Source organism: Anticarsia gemmatalis, chromosome 8 (genome assembly GCF_050436995.1).
Source record: "Anticarsia gemmatalis isolate Benzon Research Colony breed Stoneville strain chromosome 8, ilAntGemm2 primary, whole genome shotgun sequence".
Taxonomy (NCBI): Eukaryota; Metazoa; Arthropoda; class Insecta; order Lepidoptera; family Erebidae; genus Anticarsia; species Anticarsia gemmatalis.
The window spans coordinates 11,040,518-11,065,683 of record NC_134752.1 but is presented as its reverse complement, the minus strand read 5'-3'; the positions used below and the strand labels follow the sequence as shown (position 1 = coordinate 11,065,683).

General features: G+C 35.5%; 4 protein-coding genes across 4 annotated transcripts; 3 read left to right on the top strand and 1 right to left on the bottom strand.

The window, feature by feature from the left end:
- The first annotated feature begins 7,245 nt into the window (after window positions 1-7,245).
- LOC142974644 (uncharacterized) lies at window positions 7,246-8,338 on the top strand. Its single transcript, XM_076117092.1, has 2 exons — window positions 7,246-7,282; window positions 7,454-8,338. The coding sequence occupies exons 1-2, from the start codon at window positions 7,265-7,267 to the stop codon at window positions 8,297-8,299; spliced, it is 864 nt and encodes a 287-aa protein (XP_075973207.1). The 5' UTR covers window positions 7,246-7,264; the 3' UTR covers window positions 8,300-8,338.
- Window positions 8,339-8,824: 486 nt separating this feature from the next.
- On the top strand, window positions 8,825-16,389 carry Sce (E3 ubiquitin-protein ligase Sce). Its single transcript, XM_076117736.1, has 4 exons — window positions 8,825-9,676; window positions 10,261-10,433; window positions 13,570-13,742; window positions 14,939-16,389. Exons 1-4 carry the CDS (start codon window positions 8,928-8,930, stop codon window positions 14,981-14,983), a joined length of 1,140 nt encoding a protein of 379 aa, XP_075973851.1. The 5' UTR covers window positions 8,825-8,927; the 3' UTR covers window positions 14,984-16,389.
- Window positions 16,390-17,425: 1,036 nt separating this feature from the next.
- LOC142975081 (uncharacterized) lies at window positions 17,426-19,382 on the bottom strand. The gene has a single exon (XM_076117735.1). The coding sequence runs from the start codon at window positions 18,794-18,796 to the stop codon at window positions 18,350-18,352; it is 447 nt and encodes a 148-aa protein (XP_075973850.1). The 5' UTR covers window positions 18,797-19,382; the 3' UTR covers window positions 17,426-18,349.
- Window positions 19,383-21,468: 2,086 nt separating this feature from the next.
- On the top strand, window positions 21,469-23,601 carry LOC142975080 (large ribosomal subunit protein eL22-like). Its single transcript, XM_076117734.1, has 3 exons — window positions 21,469-21,584; window positions 21,667-21,955; window positions 23,407-23,601. The coding sequence occupies exons 2-3, from the start codon at window positions 21,676-21,678 to the stop codon at window positions 23,568-23,570; spliced, it is 444 nt and encodes a 147-aa protein (XP_075973849.1). The 5' UTR covers window positions 21,469-21,584; window positions 21,667-21,675; the 3' UTR covers window positions 23,571-23,601.
- The last annotated feature ends 1,565 nt before the right edge of the window (window positions 23,602-25,166 follow it).

Sequence of the window (25,166 nt, the reverse complement as noted above, 5' to 3'; positions counted from 1 at the left end):
GAAAAATTACGGAATAGTTGAAATATTTACTTAAAAAGAAAATAACCAATTGATGCCCCACTACTGGGCAAGAGTCTCCTAGAATGAGTCCAGTTAGGCCTTGAGTCCACCACGCCGGCCAATTGCGGGTTGACAACACTATAAATTAAAATATAATAAATAAATCAACAAACAAAAAAAAGTTAAACATTTTAAACTCTCGCAGCGATCGACGGGTAAACAAATAAAGTATCCTAACCTTCAATTTTCAACCGCGTTTAATACCCGTTACATTATAATATTATAACAAAAAAAACTATTAGAAACACTGTTGTTATTATTATTCTCCAATGTACTAAGCTTTTTGAATACTTACCTTAAAACTATGGTTGCCCTAGCCTTCCTATTGCATTACAAAGTAGCAGCAAAAAGTTCAATGCGCATCCCTCGACTCCGTGCTCTAATGCAATACATTGAACTTACGTAATAAGTACTTTTCATTAACTACACTGTGCCCGCTGGGTATTGAACAAGGGACCAAATGGATACGTACAAGATTTCTCTGACTAATCATTATTTTCTTTACCCTATTCTTAAACGTGTCACACCTGTTTTAGATGCAGTAAAAGACTTGACAAGTTACCATTTAGAACTCAAATGAAGTTAGTGTTTAAGATTAAACCTAGCTCTTATTTTCACTTAGTTATACGAGAACTTAGCTATACAACTATTAAATAGATTTTAGATATTTTTTTGGCAAATAAATAAGAAAGAAATTTGTCTAAAAACATCCATATTTATTTTTAAAGATAGGTACAGTTAAGTTTAAATCGACCCATAAACAATAACCATAGACAACAGAGGAAACTCTAACCAAGTCTATGGTCTGAAAAAAATGGCGCAAGTGCACTATGAAATCACATAAACAGCCTATTTACAGTGTTCTCTCATCTTCTACCCGCTACTATTATTCTGCACTCGCTAAACTCGTAATTATCTCGTTAGAACGCTACTAACAAAGCCAAAAGCTTTGCCAAATTGCGGTGTAGGCGTGACGCCAAGTCAATAAACCCTGTTATCTGCCAGGGAATGAAACTAATTGGACGCAACCTAACTTGGGTATAGCTGTAAAGACATGTTGATTTTACGACTAAATCATTTAGACTTAATAACGCTATAATTTTATAATTTCACATCCAAAGGTTTAAATTCGCTAAAATGTATTAATGATTCTCTGTTCTTGGAATTAGCTGGGAAGGGTTAGTTAACTTACGTTTTTTTTATTATAAAAAGGAGTTTTAGTAAAATAAATGCGCTCGCAGTGCAGAGACCCGCACTCATATTATTTTTGTGCCTTTTGTTCTTTTTCTCTCCAATTACGTAATTAGATTTAGTTAATCTTCTTAGATGTTTCATAAGGGACATAAATAGATTCAATTTCATTTATACAGATTTCGATTTCGTCTTAGAAGTTAGATTTTAAACGTAAAAAATTGCTCTCACGGTATGAAATTTATCAGTTAAACGAAGAAACGAAAAACATTCTTCTGAGAACAATGCACAGTATGAACATTATACAGTTATGCCATCTATTAGCTGACGAGCGAAACTATGCGCAAGTTTGATTGCATTCAAACATGAATTCTACATTTCTTCAACTCGTTTGCTTAGTTTGATACAGATCGCTTTAAATACTATTAAAGGTCAATAGCCTAAGCAAGCAACCATATTTTGGAAAGTTATAAAGTCAAATTAAGTATGTAAAACGAATGTTATACTTATAGAAAAACAGTGAATGGAGTGAAGAACCACAATCGCCACGCCTGAAAACTTTACACGACATGTTAGAGTAATATACGAACTTTGACAGAATACATAGGTATAACTTATTTAAGTAGGTCGAAATATAGGTATGTAAAGTAAGTGTGCCGCTGCGAAAGCAGAAAAGCTGAAAAATAATAAGCGATAGATATAAGTTCAGGCTTGATAGACAGTGGACACACAACAACGACGACGTCATTCCGTCCTGTCACCTGCAATGATTTTGGTTCCTGCAAGGGCTCGCTGCTATATTTAGACACATAAAATTATTAGACTCCTCAGGTGCGTATACCTGTGACCTTATTCCTATTTCACTCACAACTTAGAAACGGCATCATCATATTCCTACTTGATTAGTCAGCTCAAATTATAGTCATGAAATCTACCAGATATGATCTCAGTCTCTAATAACTAACCATAGTACCCGTTAGCCGTATGTTACGTACCTAAGTTAGCAATCCCGACGCTAATTTGATAGTAATGAACGAACCAAATGAATGAACGAGAACCTATGATTGAATGCATTTCGCAATTTATGATGACCGCGAAATGTAGAGGAAAGTTTTTAATTTCCTTTTCTGTTATCTTAATGGAAAAGTCTAGATTATGATTGAGATTATAACCGTCAGATGAAGGATATGAACGGTATTTCGGTCGTATCTGAAAATCTGTCCATAATTTGTTGACCGGTACTTTGACAGCCCGTAACAAAAAAGTTTCCAAAAACATACGGTAAGTTTGGTGGCATTTTCCCGGAAATTAACTTTTCTTTCACGATATTCGACAACATTTTGTAGATACGAACAGTTTATCGAATGAAAATATAATAGCCATAAACTCATTAACTACGTGTTTGCTCAGGAAAACAGTCACCAATACTCTCCTGTCATTTAGTGACTGACTGAGTGATGGACAGCCAAGAGCCGAAAGGTGACATTTTGTATAAAGATTCCTTAGGAAGTGTAGAAAAAAAGGGCGAAAAACTTTTATTACGACAGATCAGCAATGAAAATGTTGTAAAAATGGGAATAGGTACCATAGTCCACGCAGACGAAGTCTAGGGCGGCCGCTAGTCTTGAAATAAACGTATTCGTAACTATCAAATTACACGAAAATACCCGTAGGTAGGTATATACTTTTCTTAACCATGTTTTTGTCGAACAACAACATGTCGTTTGTTAACAAGAAGGCACAGCACGAAGTGAAGGTGTTATACCTACACACTACACATACAACAATCGGCCGACTGTTCTGAATCTCGCACGGTATTAATTAGCGGCTACATCCAAATGTCTGACAAATTACTAGCATGTACAGTTAGTACCAGTAGTTCGAGGCCGAGCTACGAGTATTTTTACTACTTTATATACTTACAATGAGACACTAGCAAAAGTATGTATTTATATACCTAATACATATTATTTTGCCACTTCCTTTTTCAGTCCTTAATTTTCTACTGTTTACTATCTAAATATATTAATTGCACATTAATTATTTTAATCACTTTACAGCAATATCTTGAAAAAAATAATTTGCTCCATTTTTCAGTCTTTATCTTTGAATTTTGTTACTATTTTACGGTAACAATAATAAATTAACCTAAAACCTAAGTAAATTCAAAGTCGAATTTAATATCAGTGCGCAAGACATAAAACTTATTTAAACCACTCATGAACGTTAAAATCAAACCTAATTTAATCCTCACTTGTCGACACTTCGAAAGTAATGCAATAAGGAAACTACTCAATGCACACTCGACACTCGTCATAAATACCAGCAACTAACTAGTCTAAAAACGTCTTGTCACTTACAGATTAGTTCTCAAACAAAAATACTTCATCTATAAAAGGAAGCAGCGACCCACTGAGCTTCTACATCAGTCTATTTCCAAGTAATCAGGCCCAGTTCTCACTACAAGTAGTCTCGTGTCGCACTCAAGTACGCTAATTATACATCTCTTGTAAGATGTTATTATAAACGCGTTTAATGTTGTTTAATCATTATAATTTCACTGGCTTTAGTACTTCATATTCATGTGAAATACTTATAAAATTAATATAGGACTGAGATTAATTTCTATTTATATGGCGGGACTACCACGCTATAATTATGCGTCTATAAAATAGTATAGTATAGTAATAGACTACCTGATGATCTAAGGAAGATTTGTTTTATATTATAGTTTTATATTTTAGGGTTCCGTACCCAAAGAGTAAAAACGAAACCCTATTACTAAACCTCCGCTATCTGTCTGTCTGTATCTCATAAACCGTAATACCTAGGTGCCTGAAATTTACACTAATTACTTGTTTCCGTTGCCGCTTTAACAACAAATAGATTTGTTTTAATTGAGTGAGGTCCCCATACAATCAATATATTTACTTTCGTTTTTTCTTTTTACATTTAACAATAAATATATAGCCATTGCCAAAGCCAAATATAATATTGAAGTCAAAATACAGTTGCAATTTTACCATTTACATTGATAAAAATGCTCTTGGGACTTGACATAGCTGATAATATTTCCAAGATTGTGATTTCAGAGACGCATGAACATTGCAATCCTTTGTAAAGTTATGTACCTAAATAAGTACCTAGTCTTTGTTTGTACCAAGATCCAGTATAGAAAATATTCCTCGACTATTTACTTTACAATTTTCAAGGAAATTCAATTAAGTAAGTAAATAACGATGAATAAATAGCAGGGTGTTCGTGTTACAGCTTACATCTAACGAGATCATAACAAGGCACTTCCCGCCACTTAGGACACACACTGACATTATATTTAATCACTTAGCAAATATTCATTGATACATCACGCTTTGAAATAACCATAATTTCTCGCAGTAATGGTAACTCTGATATCTCCCATGGAATTATGTACAATTAAGTTTCTAATAAACTTACCTGCACGGGATACAGATTTCGCTAAACGTTATGGAAAGCAAGCTCAATGAATGTCAATTTTCCGATATTATCGACAAAATTGTGGGTCAATCGAGACCACACATGATGACGCGGAGTAAATACAAAATGCATAGGATTCAATCAAACTAAGATTTACATGAAATGCTAACGAGATAGATTTTGCAGAATACAAGGACATTCTTCTAATACAGATGTGCCATAGAACTTTTTTCTGGGCTACATAGGAGTAAAAAACTAAAGAAAGTGCCATTTTAGACAGATTTCTGACACCTTAGCTTGTTTGAAAGCTTGAAAACGCCTTATTGTTAGTCTAGGGAGAACTGTAGAATGTACATTTTTTAACAAATCTGAACCATAAAAAAATGGCGACGACTCCGAGCCAATAGTAGCGGAAAGTGTGAAATCGAAACTTTTTCTATAACATGCAAATGTGGTGCAACATCTGCTGTTATAAGCCTGCCCCGAAGACTGGACAGCTTTCAATCACGTCACAAATTGGCGCGTAAACGTAAGCATCATGGCGGCAATGTCACATATTAACCTAATTACACGCCACGTCATATTAGCCGTTGACATTGATCATTATAAACTCTCTCTTTAGTTTATGGAGCTGTTTCTCACTGAGTTACTATTACGAACTGGATTAGAACTATAAAATTGTACATGAAATATTGTTTTATAGGGTCCAGTTAGCGAAGCTTAACTGGTGAAAAATAAATACAAGGGACCTGGGATTAAACTGGCCAACGGTGCAGGATTTATGGTGTCCAAGTGTGTGCATAATACACAAGTAGTTACACTCTCTATTACTTAACTAGCATAGCCCAGTAAGACGGATAACCGACATGACCAGAGAGGGGTTAGGTGCAGGACCGACGGCTTTACGGGCTCTCCGAGGCACGGAGGACTATGACCTCATCTTCTTGACTCCGAATAACCTATGAAAAATTCTTAACAGATAATTTCAGGAAAGACTTTTTGGACAGACCCAGGATTCGAACCCGAGACCTTTTGCGTGGCAGTCGCATACACTATATTTTCTGCAGGTGTGGGGAAGGAGTTGGCGAAATCTGCAGGTCTCCAGAAACTCGATAGCTCGGTTCTATGATCGGACAATTCCATTGGTAGAGACATCCCTGACCTTGCTACATTATTTTCACTAAATACTTATGAGCATGACTGTACAAATAATAGAAACAGTAATTAAGATAGCAGCCGTTATTACATGGAATTGCTTTTTGTTAAAGACAATGAGAAAAGTCATTAATGAAATACAATTCTATATTATAAAGTAAACTCTATGTACCGAAATGGAATTAATGCAGTTTAGTTAAGAGCCGGTTTATGGAAAGCCCGCTTTTTTTTCATGATCGCTAGTAATCGTAAGAAATGGTCGTTATTGTTGCTCTCATGTATTTTTCTAATTAAGTTAACAAGCGACGATATTGTTAAAAATGTTGTAGTCTATTTCTATCTTCGTATAGAATCTGCGTTGATAAAGTTACAATTCACAAGAGCAAATCACGTCAATATCTATATCTGTTAAAGCCTTGATAATGTAAGGTACAAACAGGATATCTCAGCATAAAATAGCCCTTATGCCATGTTATGATGCCCCGCTGAGTGCAACACTTCTGCTTCGGTGGGAAAACGTCAAGTTTAGTCATCATTAGCACATCCTGCGATCCTCATATTATTCCTAACATACAATCACGTACCATAACTTTTTTCTATAATCTATGTTTTTGCTATTTACATCACTAGCATTCGAATAAAATGGATTAAAATTAAATAAAGAATGACTCCATGTGTGGTCGTGTTTGAAATGCTATAAAATATTGTCCCTGTTATTATACACTTTATCAAATTATGTAAATCGTTTGAGAAAATTGAATTTATATTTACATAGTAATTTCGCTAGTTTATTGCCCATATAAGTAAATGTTGTTTTATAGATAGGACACGGTAAAAGATAAGATTGCTTACAGAAAACGTGTCTTAATTTATTATTAATCCGATGCAGAAACACCAGAACCGTACAGTTAAGTGTGCATATTGGATAATCATATTTATACATCACATAGACGAATAAAAAGGCACCAATGATGTTTTCCACCCTCAGATAAACTTTATTTGTTTTGAAGAGTAGTTTCTCTCCATGACCCATTTTTTTCCCACACCCTACCATAAATCCCACAACACTATGTTATTTAGTAGATATACTCGTACACTACTAAATGACATAGTTATTTTGTGTGTACTTATACTAAATGACATTTAATTTTAACGAAAGTTATCATAAAAACGAGTATAAAAAATCCCAAATTCCTAAAGGCTCATTAAAATATTCAAATTAAGAACCTTAGGGCTTACCCTACGCAATTCTTACTAAATATAAATAAACTATTAATAAAATGCGTTAATACTCGGAAATGTATTTGGAAAACACAATGACAAAGATCATTAGTGGTCACCAGTTATTGATATAAAATGAAAACGATTAGAATTATCACACACTTTGTTGAACAACGTCAAAATGAGCGTGTTACGATCGGTAAGTTTATTTTATATCAATAAATTTGGTAAAAAAAAAATGATACAATGAAGAATTTTTTATAATCAATTATTTTTTAGATAATTTTGCGATATTTGAGATGTATATTTATATTTTTATTGTGTGTTTAGATCGTCTTCCGAACTTAACACTTAAAAATCTCTTTTCTAGATCGTGGTGCTAGCCCTAGTAGCCGTTGCATACGGTATCCCGATGCCACAGTCTCAGCCCAGCGGCCAGAACTTAGTCCCGGGAGTCTTCATACCGGCCGATGCCTTCAAGAACCTGCAGGACAGAGCCAACGCCAACGACAGGATCAATCAACAACCGAGCTCCAGCCAAGTGTACCAACCGAGCACAAATCCCCAACAAGTCTACCAACCGAGTACGAACCCGCAGCCAACCTACCAACCTGCTACCAACCCGCAGCCAACCTACCAACCTGCTACCAACCCGCAACCAACCTACCAACCTGTTACCAACCCACAGCCGACATACCAACCAGTCGCCAACCAACCACAGTACAACAATATCCAATATCAGCAACCAACAGTCAGTACCCAACAAGTAGTGCCAGTTCAACCTTCAAACTTAAACAACCAACCGGTTCTGACGAATCAGCCTGTCGTAACCAACCAAGCACAACCACTAGTTGCCGATCGTATTGGCGAGCAGAATGGTAACCAGCCGACTGTAGTGCTGACCAACCAACCAAACCCACAGCCCAATCAAGTTATTTACGTGCAGCAACCCATGCCAAGCCAGCAAACCATCTATGTGCCTCAGAATCAACCTCAGCAACCGAGTCAAGGTGTGGTCTTGCAAAACGGCCAGGTTGGTCAACCAACCAACGTAATCATTGCCAACCCTTCAAGCGGGAATCAACCCCAGGGCCAGAATCCCGGAACTGTGTACACATTAATACCTCTCAATGGACAGAATTCCAACTCTAATGGAGGTTCTTATTTGATACAGTCGGGAAACTCTAACCCGATCGTTCTAAGCACTGGCAAATAAACCAACAGATTTTAATAAATCCCAAAATTATTTAGAAAATGTGTTTTTATTTGAAAATATACCGAAAACATGTATAGACCCACTTTTGGTTCTGTTACCTACATAAAATTCTTATTTTCTGTGACAAACAACGACATCTGCTGTGTGAAATGTGAAACTATTTGGGAAAGGTAAGAAGATTTAAGTATTAACGTTTACCAATATTTTATGGTATAAGCAGTTGAATGTTAAACTAGTTTGGGAATCATCAGTTTTATTAAATTTCTTTCAATCTAAAATAACGATTATCAACTAACGCCATTCGTACATTTTTGGTCACCATTCGGTGATATAGTGAGGCGAGTTTCGATAAAAATACAGAAATATTACAATAATAATATGATTTTAGAAATACTATAACAGAAAACCGGAATTGTAACGTGGCAAAATTTTATACAATATAGTAAAGATAATTATATATAAGATTCAATATAAGATTCAATATAAGAATCGACTAAAAGCAACTGTCATTGTGCTAAACTTTTGTACATCACTAGTGTATAAGCCAACATGGTGGCTGCGGCGCGATTTGTCACATCCATAGAAAATACGATTGTTTAGATCAATAAAGCCTTACAAGTCCGTAAAAATGTCGTCTACCGAGCCGTCCCAGAATAAAACATGGGAGCTTTCCCTTTACGAGCTCCATCGTACTCCGCAGGAAGTGATAACGGACGCTACAGAGATCGCAGTGTCCCCCCGCAGCTTGCATAGTGAATTGATGTGTCCTATATGTTTAGATATGCTCAAGAAGACTATGACGACAAAGGAATGCCTTCACAGGTTCTGCAATGACTGTATTATTACTGCTCTACGATCAGGCAACAAAGAATGTCCCACATGCCGTAAGAAGTTAGTATCAAAGCGCTCTCTGAGGCCAGATCCTAACTTTGACCTATTGATATCTAAGATTTACCCCAGCAGAGATGAGTACGAAGCTCATCAGGAGCGAGTGTTAGCTAAACTGAGCATGTCGCACTCTCAGGCTTCTCTTGTGAATTCGATCACGGAGGGAATAAAGTTGCAATCTCAGAATAGGCCGCAGAGGTCGCGGAAAAACCATGAGGAGAATAGTAATACGTCTAATTCTAATGGTACTGCGGAGACTCCTGTACAGAACGGCAGTAGTGCTGCACCTACTCCCAAAGATGGTTCTTCAACGACAGGATACCCGACACCTTCTGGTCAGTCCACGTCGAACCCGGCGTCAGTGCGGAGTACTCCGTCACCGGTGCCGTCCAACTTAAGTTCAGTGTCAAAGAACACAAGCACCACTAAAAGGGCCAAGTCTATTTTAACTTCAGAGAGGAGTGAGGAGAGTGAATCTAGTGACGGCAGGTATGTTATGATTTGCATTATTTATTTTCAAGCTTTATATTAGTATTTTATAGATTTATTGTTTTGGCTTCCTAAATAAGATTAATCTAGCAATAACATTTAAAAAATCTGTAAATGTTATGCCATGAGTGTGATCAGAATAATGAAGATTTAGTTTTTGGTTATTATGTAGGTATATGTTTTGGGCTTATATATTTGTATTAGTATTAAACCTTATTTGATAACATATATTTTCCTTGGTCATTAGTAATAGCTAGCTTACATACAGATAACACTAGGTAATTTTTCCTGTTCAAGAATTTATTGTAAATCTATTTAAAGTAACATGTACATACAAAAGTACCCCTAAAACGAAATACACTACACATGAAGCAAAACAAAAAAACACAATATTACAATATTCAGGAATATCACAAACATACTTAAACATACATAAAATCATGCCTTCTTCCCATAGGGGTAGGCAGAGACCAAATAACACCACTTGGTACGATCCTCACAAACTTCCTTAGCTTCATTTAAGACATGTTATAGGTACTATTTTACTTCTTGGAAAATATTTAAAAGAGTTGATGTGATTTCAGAACAGAAGGCGAAAACTCAATGGACACAGAAGGTGAGGGGGAGCCCCTGAACCCCAACGAGATAGAACTGGTGTTCAAGCCGCACCCCACCGAGATGACGGGCGACAACCAGCTCATGAGGGCCCTCAGAGACAGCTCCGTCAGATATCTCAAGACAACTGCCAATGCCTCTGGTAAATATAATTTTTTCTACACTACTTTTCCTATTATTACGGTAACAAAAAGCTTCTTGATTCTATGTCTCATGTCATTTTTATACTCATTTTTTTTCATACAAAGTTTTATTATAATTGGTATCATGGTTTATTTGTAAAAACATGACAGGCAGACTTATGCATTTTTTATATAAATATGGATAGACTAGATAAATCTGATTTGATTTTACATAGCTACTTTTCTATTTAAATAACTAAAGCCTAAGATCATTGCTCAGTATTGAGTACAGCCTTGTATCAACACTTATAAAATTTACCTTGAAAAGTAATCCTATACTTAGGTCACTACTTATATTTTGAGCCTTGACGAATCTGATTGTTTTAGACCCCATTTGGTGTTTTCATCGTAAAGTTTGACCTTTTTGACTACTACATTCCTAATAAAGTTTTGAAATCTGCGCTGAAAATATTTTCAATATCGTCCATCGAAAATTGTAAGTGTGCGGGAAAATGGCATTAGGATGTAAACATTTTCGTGCAAATATTTTTTACGACTTACGACGTGACTTATAGAAACAGTCGTGTCTATATCGACTTATTTATTATTTTGGTGATAAAGTCTGATCCTTTGAAAATTTTAAACGCCAATAAATAGAGTTCTATCATTATTATTTTTCCATCACCAATGAAATTCCTGAAGGTCGTCCAAGGTCACCAGTTGTCTCTGGAAAAATTGATGCTGTGCGAAAATTAATTATGCATTTTAGTTTCCTGATACAAGAAAAGAATGACACAATCCTAAACATTATTTCCACTCTTAGATATAAAATATTAGGGAACAACATTTCCGATTAGAAGATTTTTTCTAAATGAACCAATTTTTTTTTTACTACAGTTCGATAAGGTCCTCGCGCCGATTAGTGCAAACAAATGCTTGAAAAGTCCATCGTTTGGCTTCAAAATACGTGTATCAAATTGTGATAAAACAGGGATCTAGGATATAATGCGCATGAGCCCAAAAATAAACACCAGTCGACTTTATGGAAACTTTAAGATGAACCAAATCCAGAAAAAAATATTCGCGCTTGAAGCACTTCGGAACAAGTAGTCCCATGATTTTTTATAAAAACTGTGTTACGGTGAAAAGTGCCTTTAGAAAAATGCAGAATGGTTAATTCTTATTGATTTATTACCAAAAATTTACCTAAAGACTGGTTTAAAATAAGGAAAAATCACAAAATCCTACAGGTCGAGCTAAATAAAAACAATGCCGGCCGTAACGCATCTCGCTTAACAACCGGCTTTTATGTGCACGAAAATAATCGAAATAATTAGTTTCTCGCCATACACTACAGTTTGATATCAAATGACTTTATTTAGTTCCAAAACGTCAAGAATAAATAGCATTAACCTTGATATTTCATCGGCACAAGAAACAGGTTATGCTTTTAAACACCCTGTTTTTAAGGGGTCTTCGCGAAAGAAAAAAAAATATTAAAAAAATATTTCGATCAGATAAAAATCTATCTAGATCACGCATAAGAATACCCGAGAACACGATAAAGTAGTTTTCACTCACATATTTACAGTTTTTCATAGTAAGGCTCAAAATATAAGTAGTGGCCCACGTATAAGTAGTAAGTATTATTTTTTTACATTGTATCAGGTTTCACATACTTGCATCTTCAAGCACTATTTCATGTAGATTGTGTAATTCTATTCTTTTGCTAGAAAAGCAAAATTATTCTTATTATCAATATAGCTACTAATTGAAACATGCATATCATATTTTGTGATACTTGTTAGTTGTTGTTAATGAGAGTGTGAGTGCCCAAAATGAAAACATTAAACATGGCTTTGGTTAGCGGTCTATCTAGTCTCAGTTAAATCTACCTGAAAGCCATAATTAGCCATTATTGGTCATAAAGCCATGTTACATGGCTTAATGACAAATAATATCAATTGATAACGACTGGAACTGACCTTTTACTTGATCTCAGAGACTCATCTCAAATACCAATATCTGGCCACCATTTGTATTGGAATGTCTGTGTTAAAGTTGCTTAACCCATCTTTTTTACCGGCCAGTAAACACAAGTAGCTCGAGAATTACACTAATGAAATTAAACCTTGAAATTATAATGAATAGAGTAATAGAATCATTCTCATGTTACGTATATGTTACTGTAAAAGCCCGAACGGTGGTAAATCCTAAGATTTTCCGGTATAACCTAAGATTTACCAACTGGCAATGGTAAAAGTCCGAACAATTATTTTATTTCGAACTTTTACCTATATTCACTTGATGATGTCGAGATGTCGCCGGAGCCCCGCTTCGCGGGGCTCCTCCTTCTGGGTGGTTAAAAAAAAATAACCACGAAGGCTAAGGTGGGAGCTTCGCTCGCTCCCACCTTAGCCTTCTAACCTATCCTACCCATGTCGCTTTGCCCAAAACTCCTTCTTTATAACCATGTCACAGTGTATAATTATACCGTGAAATAGTTATAAACATAGTTATGAAGGAGGATTTTTTTATATATCGTAACATAGTTTTTAAACTCTGGCTTGTTCGGACTTATACCATTGAGAGTTGGTAAATCTTAGGTTTTACCGGAAAATCTTAGGATTTACCACAGTTCGGGCTTTTACAGTAACATATATAAAAATCACACCTAATATTACCTGTGTGGTGTTATTCACAAGAGTGTGATTAACATACATTATATAAATGACACTTACTTGCAAATTGTAACATCATGCCTCTTGTAACATGCCTAACCTGAGCTAGACTGAAGTTATAATTGTAGCTAGATTTCATAAAAAACGGAATCTCCAAAAAATTGAAAATACTAGCATCTATTTAACTATTACTGACATCAGTATTACTCTATTTTATCATTATATTAGAAATATTTAAGTATTCAATACCTATATTTAGTTTTAAAAAGACCACCCCTGCACTAAGAATTGTGTCGCGAGGACTATTACAAACATACAAACAACTATTGTGGAGCGCACAAATAATTATTCAAAATGGGAATCGAAACCACGGCTTCTCGACGCAATGGGCGGCGTGGCGACCTAAACCACTGCGCTACGGAGGATGTCAATAATTAATTACCTTTATGAACAAATCATAATGTTACTATTACAGTGGACCACCTGAGCAAGTACTTAGCCATGCGGCTGACCCTGGACCTGGACGCGGAGTTGCCGGAGGCTTACCGTCTCCTCAACTTCTGCATCTACGTCGCGCCCGCGCCCGGCCAGTTCGTGCCCCTAGCCGGCTCGCAGACCCTGCGCCAGATTAATGATAAGTTCTGGAAGGTAATATACTTACTTGATTCTTCCTTATTAAATGCAACTTTAGAATACTTTTTGTGAAATATATGTGACTGACTGACATAGTAGATTACAACGCACAGCCCAAACCACTGGGCGGATCGGACTGAAATTGGTATATTCCCGTTGTCCACCCCCTGCTTGTCCACCCCGGGTGGACAGTGACACAAATCTTTTAAAAAGTTCTCGGTGTCCACCCCTGGGGGACAGTGAGAATTAATTTTAAATTATTCCCACTGGCCACCCCGGGTGGACAAAGACACGAGTTTCATATTACTACTCTCGATGTTCACCACCGGTGGACAAAGCCACTGCTTAAATAAACATTCTCAATGTCCACGCTTGATGGAATTGGGTGTAAAAAAATAAGTAGGTCTAAAGTTTAATCATATTATCAACATCTTTTACTTTTGCAATCTACACAAATAATTATCACAATAGGTATTAATGAAAGTCACAGAAAAATCTTTACATCCTCATCCTTTCTAGAAATAAATCAATATTGAAGTCCCCTTTGACAAGTCCCATTCGCATGTTGTGAATAAAATGATCACTTTAAATATATTTTTTTTTACGTTTATTGTTATAACTTATACCTTGGTTTAATAAGTGCCGCAACTTAGCGTCAATCAACATTATATGGGAAAACACACAATAGATAGTGTAATTACTTCTATTTACCCTAAAGATGTTGATAATATGATTAAACTATGTACCTACTTAATTAATTTTGTTATAATTATTTACACCAATTTCTAGCAAGCGTGGACATTGAGAATGTTTATTTAAGCAGTGGCTTTGTCCACCGGTGGTGAACATCGAGAGTAGTAATATGAAACTCGTGTCTTGGTCCACCCGGGGTGGCCAGTGGGAATAATTTAAAATTAATTCTCACTGTCCCCCAGGAGTGGACACCGAGAACTTTTTAAAAGATTTGTGTCACTGTCCACCCGGGGTGGACAAGCAGGGGGTGGACAACGGGAATATACCCTGAAATTTGGCATACAGGTAGATGATATGACGTTGACATCCGTTAAGTACGACTTTCGACCAATTCTAATACATTTATCAGTTGAAAATGCTTTTATACTATCGGAACTAAAACATTAATGTTATTGTTCTGTACTGAACTGTATTTTTTAATACACTCAAAATTAATATGTAACCTTTCTTTTTTTCAGGTTAACAAACCACTAGAGATGTATTACTCCTGGAAAAAGACCTAGAAGTAATAAACAGTTTAGTTATGTGAAATAACTAAAGTGGAAAAGTGCAGTGATAAAATATTTATAAGTATTTTTATTGAATCTAAATGTAAACATTGTTTTAACAGCCGAGACATGGACTCCAATGTGATACAATATCAATGGAATTTATTTCAGAATATAAAATTTTATCGTAAGTTATATTTTAGTTGTAAGTGATCCGTTTTATTTTTTAATAATTGAATAACAATATTGTAATTAATTTGGGATGCGAGATTCTATTGGTCGAAATTTCGGTCCTAGTCAAAGATTTTATTTTATGAATTGTGTTACGTGAAAGTAACTATTGTAATCTATAATGTATAGGACATGTCTTGAATATGTGACTTACGCTTTCATCTTTCATAAACTTAACAAGCCTTAATCACAGTAACACAAATTTTCTCCTACAAATTGGTCAAAAAAAACACAGTTAAGGCCTATTAAGTGTTACGCGTAATACACAACAGGAACAGCAAAATATAAGATTTGTCGCAAAACTTAAATTGTATTTAAATATATGTATAGATTGTGCAAAGCAATCAGTTCAAGAATTTTACCTACAGTAATGAAATAACAGTATTATGTCCGATCGACCGAAATTTCGAACAAAACAATGTCCAATATGATTTTAATTGGAACAATTATTCAGCTGGAACATTTTATTTTTATTGCGAATCTGTATATTCAGGTACTAATGAGTACATTTGAGATGTAGCCGCCACATGTACGGCGGAATACTCAAACAACACACAATTTTAATGATTAATTTTGTATCTATCAGTACGACGCGTCAAAGTAAGCAACGCTTAAGTTTAACTTTACGGTAGTGGTTCGCAAGAGAGACAGAGACAGGGCACCGAGACATGAGACCGCGATACTACTTAATAATCCATACTTCCATACTTAACATTATAAATGCGAAAGTAACTCTGTCTGTTACTCAAACACGCCTAAACTACTGGACCAATTTGCATGAAATTTGGTATGGAGATATTCTGATACCCGAGAAAGGACATAGGCTACTTTTTACCCCGGGAAAATGGCGGACGAAGTCGCGGGTAAAAGCTAGTATACTATAATTACGGTCTGTCTCCTGTTTCCATCTCACTTGCAAACTGTTTCATATGCTTTACCTAAAGTCAAGTAAGTGGTTGCAGTCTCTGTTGGTTGCGGCGCGAACCTCCACCTCACATAATAATATGTTGAGTGTTGTTTGAGTATTCGGCCAATAGTTAAGTAAAGCAGCTATACATAATATACTGTAATAATAAGTATGTAGGTGACAGATATTTCAGGCACTAGCCATAGAGCTTTGCAAATTGAATACAGTTTTAATGTAATGTACAATTATTGTGCAATTTTATTAAATGACGGATGAGAATAGATTTCTTGCCTTTTTTTGTAATACCCCGCGCCTTCGCGTGAAATTGACATAAGTTGTGGTGGCGCTCTGTAGAAACGATGACTGATATATAATCGTTATAAGGTAAATTAAATATAGATACGAGTATGTATAATGCGTTATTAAAAGCCCGTTATTCCGACCTAAATCCTTAATTTGTTATGTACTACAACATCTATCGATCTATCTAATCAGCCCGTATCCACCCACTGTTGAGTTTAGGCCTCCCCCTCAGCACGCCACTTTACACGGTCGTACTACAACATAGTTCTTTTTTAAAGTGTTTCTTTTTTGTAAAGTGAAACTATGTTTTGGCTCTACACAGTATTGCTAGCTTCGAATTTGTAGCCCTGACTACCACTAGTCACGAAACAAGGGTCTCAGGCTATAAATAAAAAGTGAACAGATACTGAAGTGACATTTCACATTAAATACAAATTCGGATTTTTGTCATGATTCAGATATTTAAAATGTCTAGTAAAAAACATTATCGCATTATGACGTCGTCATAGTAATTACCGATCTGTCTTAGCCATGGTATTGCCATAAAAAAAAACTGAATACTCATTTACGGAAACTGGCGACAGCAAGATAATTAATGTGTAGGCCATAATAAAACAATGGACCGCGAAGAATGTTCGAGAATAAATTATTCAATGGAAACTCATAAAAGCAATCAAAGCTTTGGTACACAACTCGACCTTTATTCCAGCACATTATTTAAATAAAGCGCATAGAAATCTATATAGGTAACAAGAATATGCAGACTTGATTTGAACTTTGGAACCCGCTAACAACATGCCAGGGACTTTCTCAATTGATCATAAAATAACAAATTTCTCACTTGTTGCCAATCTTATATTAGAATAAAAACAATTGCTTGAATTGATTTGAATTGATATTTTTCGACTACCTCAACTCTCAAGCGAGAATAGTAAGTACCTACCTTTCAAGCAAAGTTAGGCCGCCATTGTGGTAAGTATAATAAGTAATTATTGGATGGAAATGAATACAACATATGAATAAATAATGAACTTTAATCGGGTCTCGCATATATACAGAATACAGTGACAATAAGGACGGACAAAATAATAAATTATTAATTAACATAAGTAACAAAAACACAGATTTTTCTATAATTCAATGTAAGTAAGTACCTACCACTACTTACTTTCCTTCTAAATGCTAAAATCATGTGCAAATTTCAATCACAGGTTAGTTTCATTCATACAAGTGACATTTGTATTATATATTTTTTATTATAGCCGCGAAACGCAATTCAAATCTAGCCTCAAAGTTATGATAACTGACTTTTAGTGAGTAATTAAAACTAATTTTGGAAATTCCAATGTGCTTTAACGCTTATCTTGAAAATTAAACGATACCTATTCTCCTAATTTCCACCATCTATCACTATTCGTTCATGATTCGCTTGCTTCTTTTCTAAGCGACTGCTTGAAATATACTGGCTAAATGTTGCTCAAAGCACTAGTTTCCGACCGGAGAGCGCAGCAGGTTGGGTGTAATGCGGGCACTAAAAATTGACTGCTACACAATATTATCCTCGTCACATTGAAATATATATATCAGTTTTCCCGCCTATTGAGTGTACCTACTTCCTCAAAAACTGGTGTTATTACCTATATAATTTATTCGCAATAGGTACCTCATCGTTGCAGCAACCTGAGTTTCGCGGCATTAAAGCTCGACAGCCCTGATTTCTTTTATCCAGTTTACATATTCTTATAAATATCAGTAACAAATAAATATAAAACAGTAGTAGGTATTTAATTCATGAAGCTCTTAAAATACCAGCTACAATATTATGAAAGTGACAATATTTAAAATATTTGTACTTGTATTGGTACCAAAATCTTCGAAACAAAATAAGGTAACTTCTTATTACAAAAAACCAGGCACAGTGTGCTTTCAAAGCAGTTTTATTAGCTAGCAGGTACAAAACGTTCTCTAAATTTATTGTATTCTCTTCGGAGTGCTTTCGTTGCTACCTGTTTTATTATTTTCAATGCCTCGGTAATATCTTCTCTAATCATTGAATCCCGCGCGATGGTTAGCCGCTCCACTGCAGCGAAGTCTATCTCATCTACCCTATCTGCATCATCAATCAAACGATCTACGTCTCTGAGGTAGGATGGATATGATAAACTTTCAGAATTTCCATTATATCCTATCAATCTTTCAGTATGTTCCCAGAAATCCAGTATGCGACGTCCAGCATGCATCTTGGATGTGTACATGAAATTTCTGAAGAGACGTCTACCTTTTTCATCATTGAGAACATTTTCTATACAGTCAGTAAAACGATCCAAGTCAGATTGAGTTATTCCTTCGTAGTTGTCACAGCCGCAGGCGGCGATACAATTATCCATCTTAGTGACATTTGAGAGACACTTTTAATGTTTACACTATTCGCCACAAATATCGATTATATTTACGTTCACTATTTCATACATTTCTATTAAGTAGAAACTTGTTGGATGCACTACACGTTCACAGATTGATTAATTCTCATAACAGTAATAATAATAACACCAATAGACTGTGAAGCTATCCACTTAACTCGCTATGGTGATTCACTTGCTGTTAAATCGAAGTGAGGTTAACTACAAAAATAGGATTTATACGCTGAGGCACGCACTGACAGTTTCCGTGCACGGCGTAAATAAACTGAGTTGTTGTGCGCCTGTGCGGCGGCCAATCGTGCATTGTACGAGAAGTCACGAAGTTCACGATGACGGCGTAGAAGACTGATAACACTACGCGCATGATCCACTTTCTTAACTTTTGTAAATTACCGCCACAATTTTCAACAAAACGCAATGACTCGTAGACAACGAGTTCCTATGTACAAAACAAAGGTGAGAATGTGACTTGTATGAAAAACTCAACGCATTACATCACGTAAGGTAAAAAATTTGCGTGACCTCGGCCAATCGTCGACGTTCGTTCATGGGAAATAATATCAACAAGGTGGAGCGAAGACAATAGTCTTGAGCTCATTCACTGCCGCTCCCCTAAGTACAACACCGGTTCGTTTACCTACATGTGCCCCTTGTGTCTGTCTACGTTGACTTCTGACAAATTCTCTGGATTCGTCTGGTTTTGAACTATAATCGTAGGTAATTGAAATCCTATATTCTGGATTGATAGAACTAGGTATATTTAATTGTTTTTAAATGAAATTCTGTTCGTTAAATTTGTTGGTTTATAACAATTAGAGTCATCTCTGTGAGAATCACGCCCTATGTGAAAACTCTATTAAACTAAGCCACACCGGCTTAGTTAAATAGAGTTTTTACAGCCAGTTTTAGCCGCTCCAATAAGTATTCGATCGGCTGTCGCTTCTAAAAGCCGAATAGCAAATCAACCCCTTGATGAAATTCTATAGCGTAAAAACTGGTAGGTACCTTAATGGTGACCACATTTCAAAACTTTTAAGGACGAGAAATACTACAAAATCATGATGTAGAGGCGGTCGTTACTCAGCTGTTCAATCCCGTAAAATGATTGTCATTACTGTATCAACTATTTTAAAGATAATAATTATTAATAATAAGCAATATTTTGTGATCAGAGTGTAAGACGATAAATAAATATGATTATGATGAATAAATTGATTTATTACATTGTTTCACTGGAAGATACTCAGGTAAATCGCGGATAGTAAATTTACCTACATTAAATACATACATGTAAAAATAGCAGGCAGTTTTCACAACTAAGTCATAATTAAGCACGGTTATACCTAGGTCGTCTACATTTCAAATTGTTTCCTGTATTGAATAAGCGTGCGACTATTTAATGAAATAGGTCGTTTTTTTTAACTGGACAGTATTATTAAGATCAAAAGTTTTGTTTCTCCTTAATCGTTACGTACCTGTTCATAAGTGTTTTTGCTCCGACCGAGAATCAAACCCGAGACTAGACGTAGGTCGGTACGTAACGATAACATTACGTTGTTTACAAATTATGGACGAAACAAAGGATTTAAAGTATGATATCTATACTAATATTATAAAGCTGAAGAGTTTGTTTATTTGTTTGTTTGAACGCGCTAATCTCAGATACTCGTGGTCCTACGCGGAGTATCCAATCGGAGGTACCGCGTCCTGGCCAGTTTATGGTGACAGTTGAAGGAACACCGTCAGGTTTTTAGTCGGTATGCCCAAATTTAAAAGCCGGAACGCCTAGCCGGCGGGAGAGCCCGACAGACCCCCGCTACCTCCCTGGAGCGGGACATGCAGTAATGCATTTTCCTGACGAAAAAAAAAGATACTAGTGGTCCTATTTGAAAAAATCTTTCAGTGTTAGGTAGCCCATTTATCGAGGACGGCTATAGGCTATATAATATCATCACGACCAATAGGAGCAGAGTACCAGTAAAAAATGTTACAAAAACGGGGAAAACTTTGACCCATTCTCTCTTATGTGACGCAAGCGATGTTGCGCGGGCCAGCTAGTCGAAAATAGTATTATTTTCTAAATATATTATCGTTAGATAAATTTCTAATAAGTACCTATAATAATAACCAGTTTCCTGTAACGTTGCACAGTGCTTTAAAGACTGTGTAGAATGACTTCAAGTTATATAGCGATAAAACTTTTTTTACGTTCTAAGTTTGTTATTGTCTTATTTGTTTGATCCTCCACAACTAAATTAGGGTGTAGACTAACGTAAACTAAAAAAAAACTAAAAAAACTAGTGTAACTATATTAGATTAAAATTAATTATCCGAATTTTGGGCGTTTCTATTCCGGAAATCCAGATCCTGTAATCCGTATTCGTTTGCAGGGTTGGTAATAATAGTAAAAGCGTAGTGATGTCCATGTGAAAGCTTAATAATAATATTGTGATGATGTAATGATCATTTTAATCACTTGACTTGATTCAATGTGATATAAAGTGAGAATTTTATTTTATTCTATACGACTGATGATCCATCTAAAAAAATGCTTATCTTGTAATACATCAAAAAGTCAAAAGTTTAACTCCGTGACAATAACATTCTCTTAAGTAACCCGTGGTTACGATATCTGAGCTATTCCTAACATATTTTTAATTCTGGCAAGAACGAGCAGAACGGCCAACTTCACTAAAATTTGACGTTTATGTCGGCCATTTTGCAGTTTTTACGGTAACTGCTATACACGTGTTCGGTAGGTTATTCGATTAAATATTACTAAAATAATAGAAAAGAAGCCGTAACTGAGTGTTTAAAATAACGTGCAACTATTCCAGGTTGCCGAGATGGCAGTAACAAAGAAGCCAGCGCCTAAAAAAGGCCAATTGCACCAGAAGACTGGTAAGAAGGGAGTCAAAGGTGGCAAAATCCGCGGTAAAGGCATCAAGCGGAAGATCAACCTGAAGTTCATGATCGACTGCACGCACCCCACTGAGGATAGCATCTTGGACGTTGGCAACTTCGAGAAATACCTGAAGGAGCGCGTCAAAGTTGAGGGCAAAACAAATAACCTCGGCAATCACGTTGTCATCGCTAGGGACAAGACGAAAATCACCATCAACGCAGGTAATTGCTTGATCATTGTTATACATGAGCATTAAAGTCGTTTAAAAGCATGTTTGTCGCGTATGTTAGCATCCAGTAATGTACGATTTGTATAACATGTTGTCTAGCGGAACTCTGCCGATTCATTTTGATAAAGCACCGTTTTCATATTTTATCATGTTTTTTCGGGCTAATCCGCAGATTTTATGAAAAAAGCATGGCAGTAACATATCTCTTTGATTTCATTTTCTGATAAAAGCTCAGGGGATAACATAAATATTTGAACACTAATTTTTTTAGGTTATAATGTTTTTATTGAGCTCTCATTTAACAGAACTTGCATCATAGGTAAATAAAAAAATAAATTACCAGTCAGGCTACCAGTGTTGAGAGCAAACTGCTAAAACTTGACGTTTTTAATTTCTTTTTAATGCTATCAATACCAGATAATACTTACTTTTTTAAACTTACAAATTTTTGTGAGTGTTTCAAATTTATTAGACACAAGATATCGTCCTTCTACAAAAATGTAATCTTCAGTTCTTTTGCAAGCAATTATCAGGTTACAGGTAACTCAAATTACTAAGGTGCTCAGTATTATTTTTAGTCCAATACTCTATTATTTTATTGCAAATCTACAGTTACTATTATGACTCGCTCATTACTGACTGACTAATGGAAAATGCACAACTCAAACAACTGAACATAGAAAGTTGAAATTGGGTATGACGATTCCATAGGAAGTGTAGCGTGCACTTAGACAGGATTTTTGGAAATTCCCTCCCGAAAGCGAGTGAAATTCCACATGTTAAGTTGTATTATATGCTATTGATATGTGAAGGTTCTTCAAATTAGATACTGTAAACGAAATCTGTACAAGTGATACACACAATTTGACAGATTTACACATCATACTAAAAGACATTCACATGTAATGCTGTAAATTATGTAGTTCAGCATGTGTGGCTTCTATTTATATTATAGCACAGACTATTGGAGACTAGTTTTAATCTGCCGGTCTGTCTGCAGCAAAGCAACCTGTTTATTTCCAAATTCTTATTTGTTGTTTTTGTCAAGAGAAAGACAAATATCAAGTAAAGGTGCTGATCTTAACCTTCACTTGTCTCAATATAAACAAGGTGAATGTTTACTGATACCTGTCTGTATTACAAACTCAGACCCATTAAAAATAGACATCTAAAGCAATTATTAATAAAAACTGCATATATCTTTCTAACCCATTGCTTAAAAGGTGCCTATCTCTTAGTTCTACTGTACTACTGGTCTGCTATACTGTCTAGTGCCCATGGTATTTATATAATATATCAAATTCTAGTTTTAATAAACTGATTATTAAAGAATGAGAACAGTGCAGATGTATTTAGAATATTCTGTAATGTCTACACTAGAAATAATATTTGTGAGTTTGTATGATTCATACTTATACTGATCTACAATTTCTTTGATTTCAGACATTCCCTTCTCAAAGAGGTATCTGAAGTACCTGACCAAGCGTTACCTCAAGAAGAACAACCTCCGTGACTGGTTGAGAGTGGTGGCGTCCGCGCACGACTCGTACGAGCTCCGTTACTTCAACATCAACGCTGACAGCGACAATGAAGACAATGAGGATTAAGCTGTTGCCACAATAAATTAGTTTTACACTATATTTTGTTTTACTTATAGTCTAATAACCAATCATTTTGTTTCGGTTTATATTAGCACATATGTGACCACTGCTTAGTACTGATTCAGCAAAGGGTTTCGTGAGAATAACCTTTCCTACATCCAAGGAGTTCGATGGGCATCAGTCCTGATAAGTGACAACCTTTCAGGTTACTCTGGATTTCTATCTATTTTGAGTTGTGTACAACAACTCAAACTACACTTCCAATAAGTGACGAGTTACGTTAATTTGTGAATATCATAAATATCTGTTGGTGAATAAATAGTTCGCATTCGGTAAAATATTACCGAATGCGATCAAAAACCAAATCCCAGGTTTTAAGCTGTATTCTGGGCTTCAACGCTAGATGGCGTCACTGTACTCGCTTGATTTTTTTGTAGCGATAACTACAATTAATCGACTCGACTTGTTTGAGCTAAAATGTCATTTTATATGTTATGGTAATTATTTTGGCCAACGCGACAGGGTAATGGAGAATGTTACTAGGTATGCCAAATCGCTTGAAATTTTGACACAGTATAGCCTGTATGTATACATATAAACTAGTTTTTGTTTTAGTCAAAAATACCAAATAGTTTTGATTTTATAAGCATTCAAAGTTTCGAAAAATATCGAGTCCCGCTAACAGCCGCGTGAGCGGCTGTGACGTCATACTACTTCACCGCGCCGCGCGGGCCGCGTCCCGCTTAGTATTAAGTCGCCAATCGCTGTTGTAGGTGTAATAGCTTGCGTAGTATTTTGTTGTGTTTTCGTCCGCTTATGTATAAAATAACTTATAATAATAGTAAATACTATTCGATTAATAAAATGGATAAAGGATTTTAAAAAGGGCAATCGGATAATCTACCTAAAATAAATGGAATAATGGTTGCAAATTATTTGTGGAACAAATAGAGGTTTTGTTGCTTCCGAAATCCTACTTAATATTATAAATTTGAAAGTTTGTGAGAATGTACATATGTACATACATAAGTACATAAGTAATACATAGAATGACATACATATGTTTATACATATGTATGTATGTACGTATGTGTGTAGGTATGTGTGTACGTACGTACGTATGTATGTATGTATGTATGTATGTAAGTAAGTATGTAGGTATGTAAGTATGTATGGATGTTTGTTACTCTTTCACGCAAATTTGACTGAACCGATTACGATGAAATTTGATATATAGCTGAAGACCCATAATAAGACTACTTTTTATCCTCGAGTTGCCGAAGGATCGGGATTTACGCGGGAAGGGTTTCCATGCGGACGAAGTCATATATTATACATAGGTATAAGTATTATGTTAGATATTTACGATCACTGCATATTATAATGAAACAGTTTTTAACCGAAATAATCGCATACTTATCGATTTTACATTTTTCCTGCCACAGTAAAATCAAAAAATTCGCAATCAATCCGGTTAGAAATTGTTTCATTATAAGATGAAGTTATTTATTATTACTTATGTACTTACCTACATAATATTAAATTACATTTAGGCACAACATATGATTTCCTAGTATTTGAATTGAACATTTTTAAAAGTAT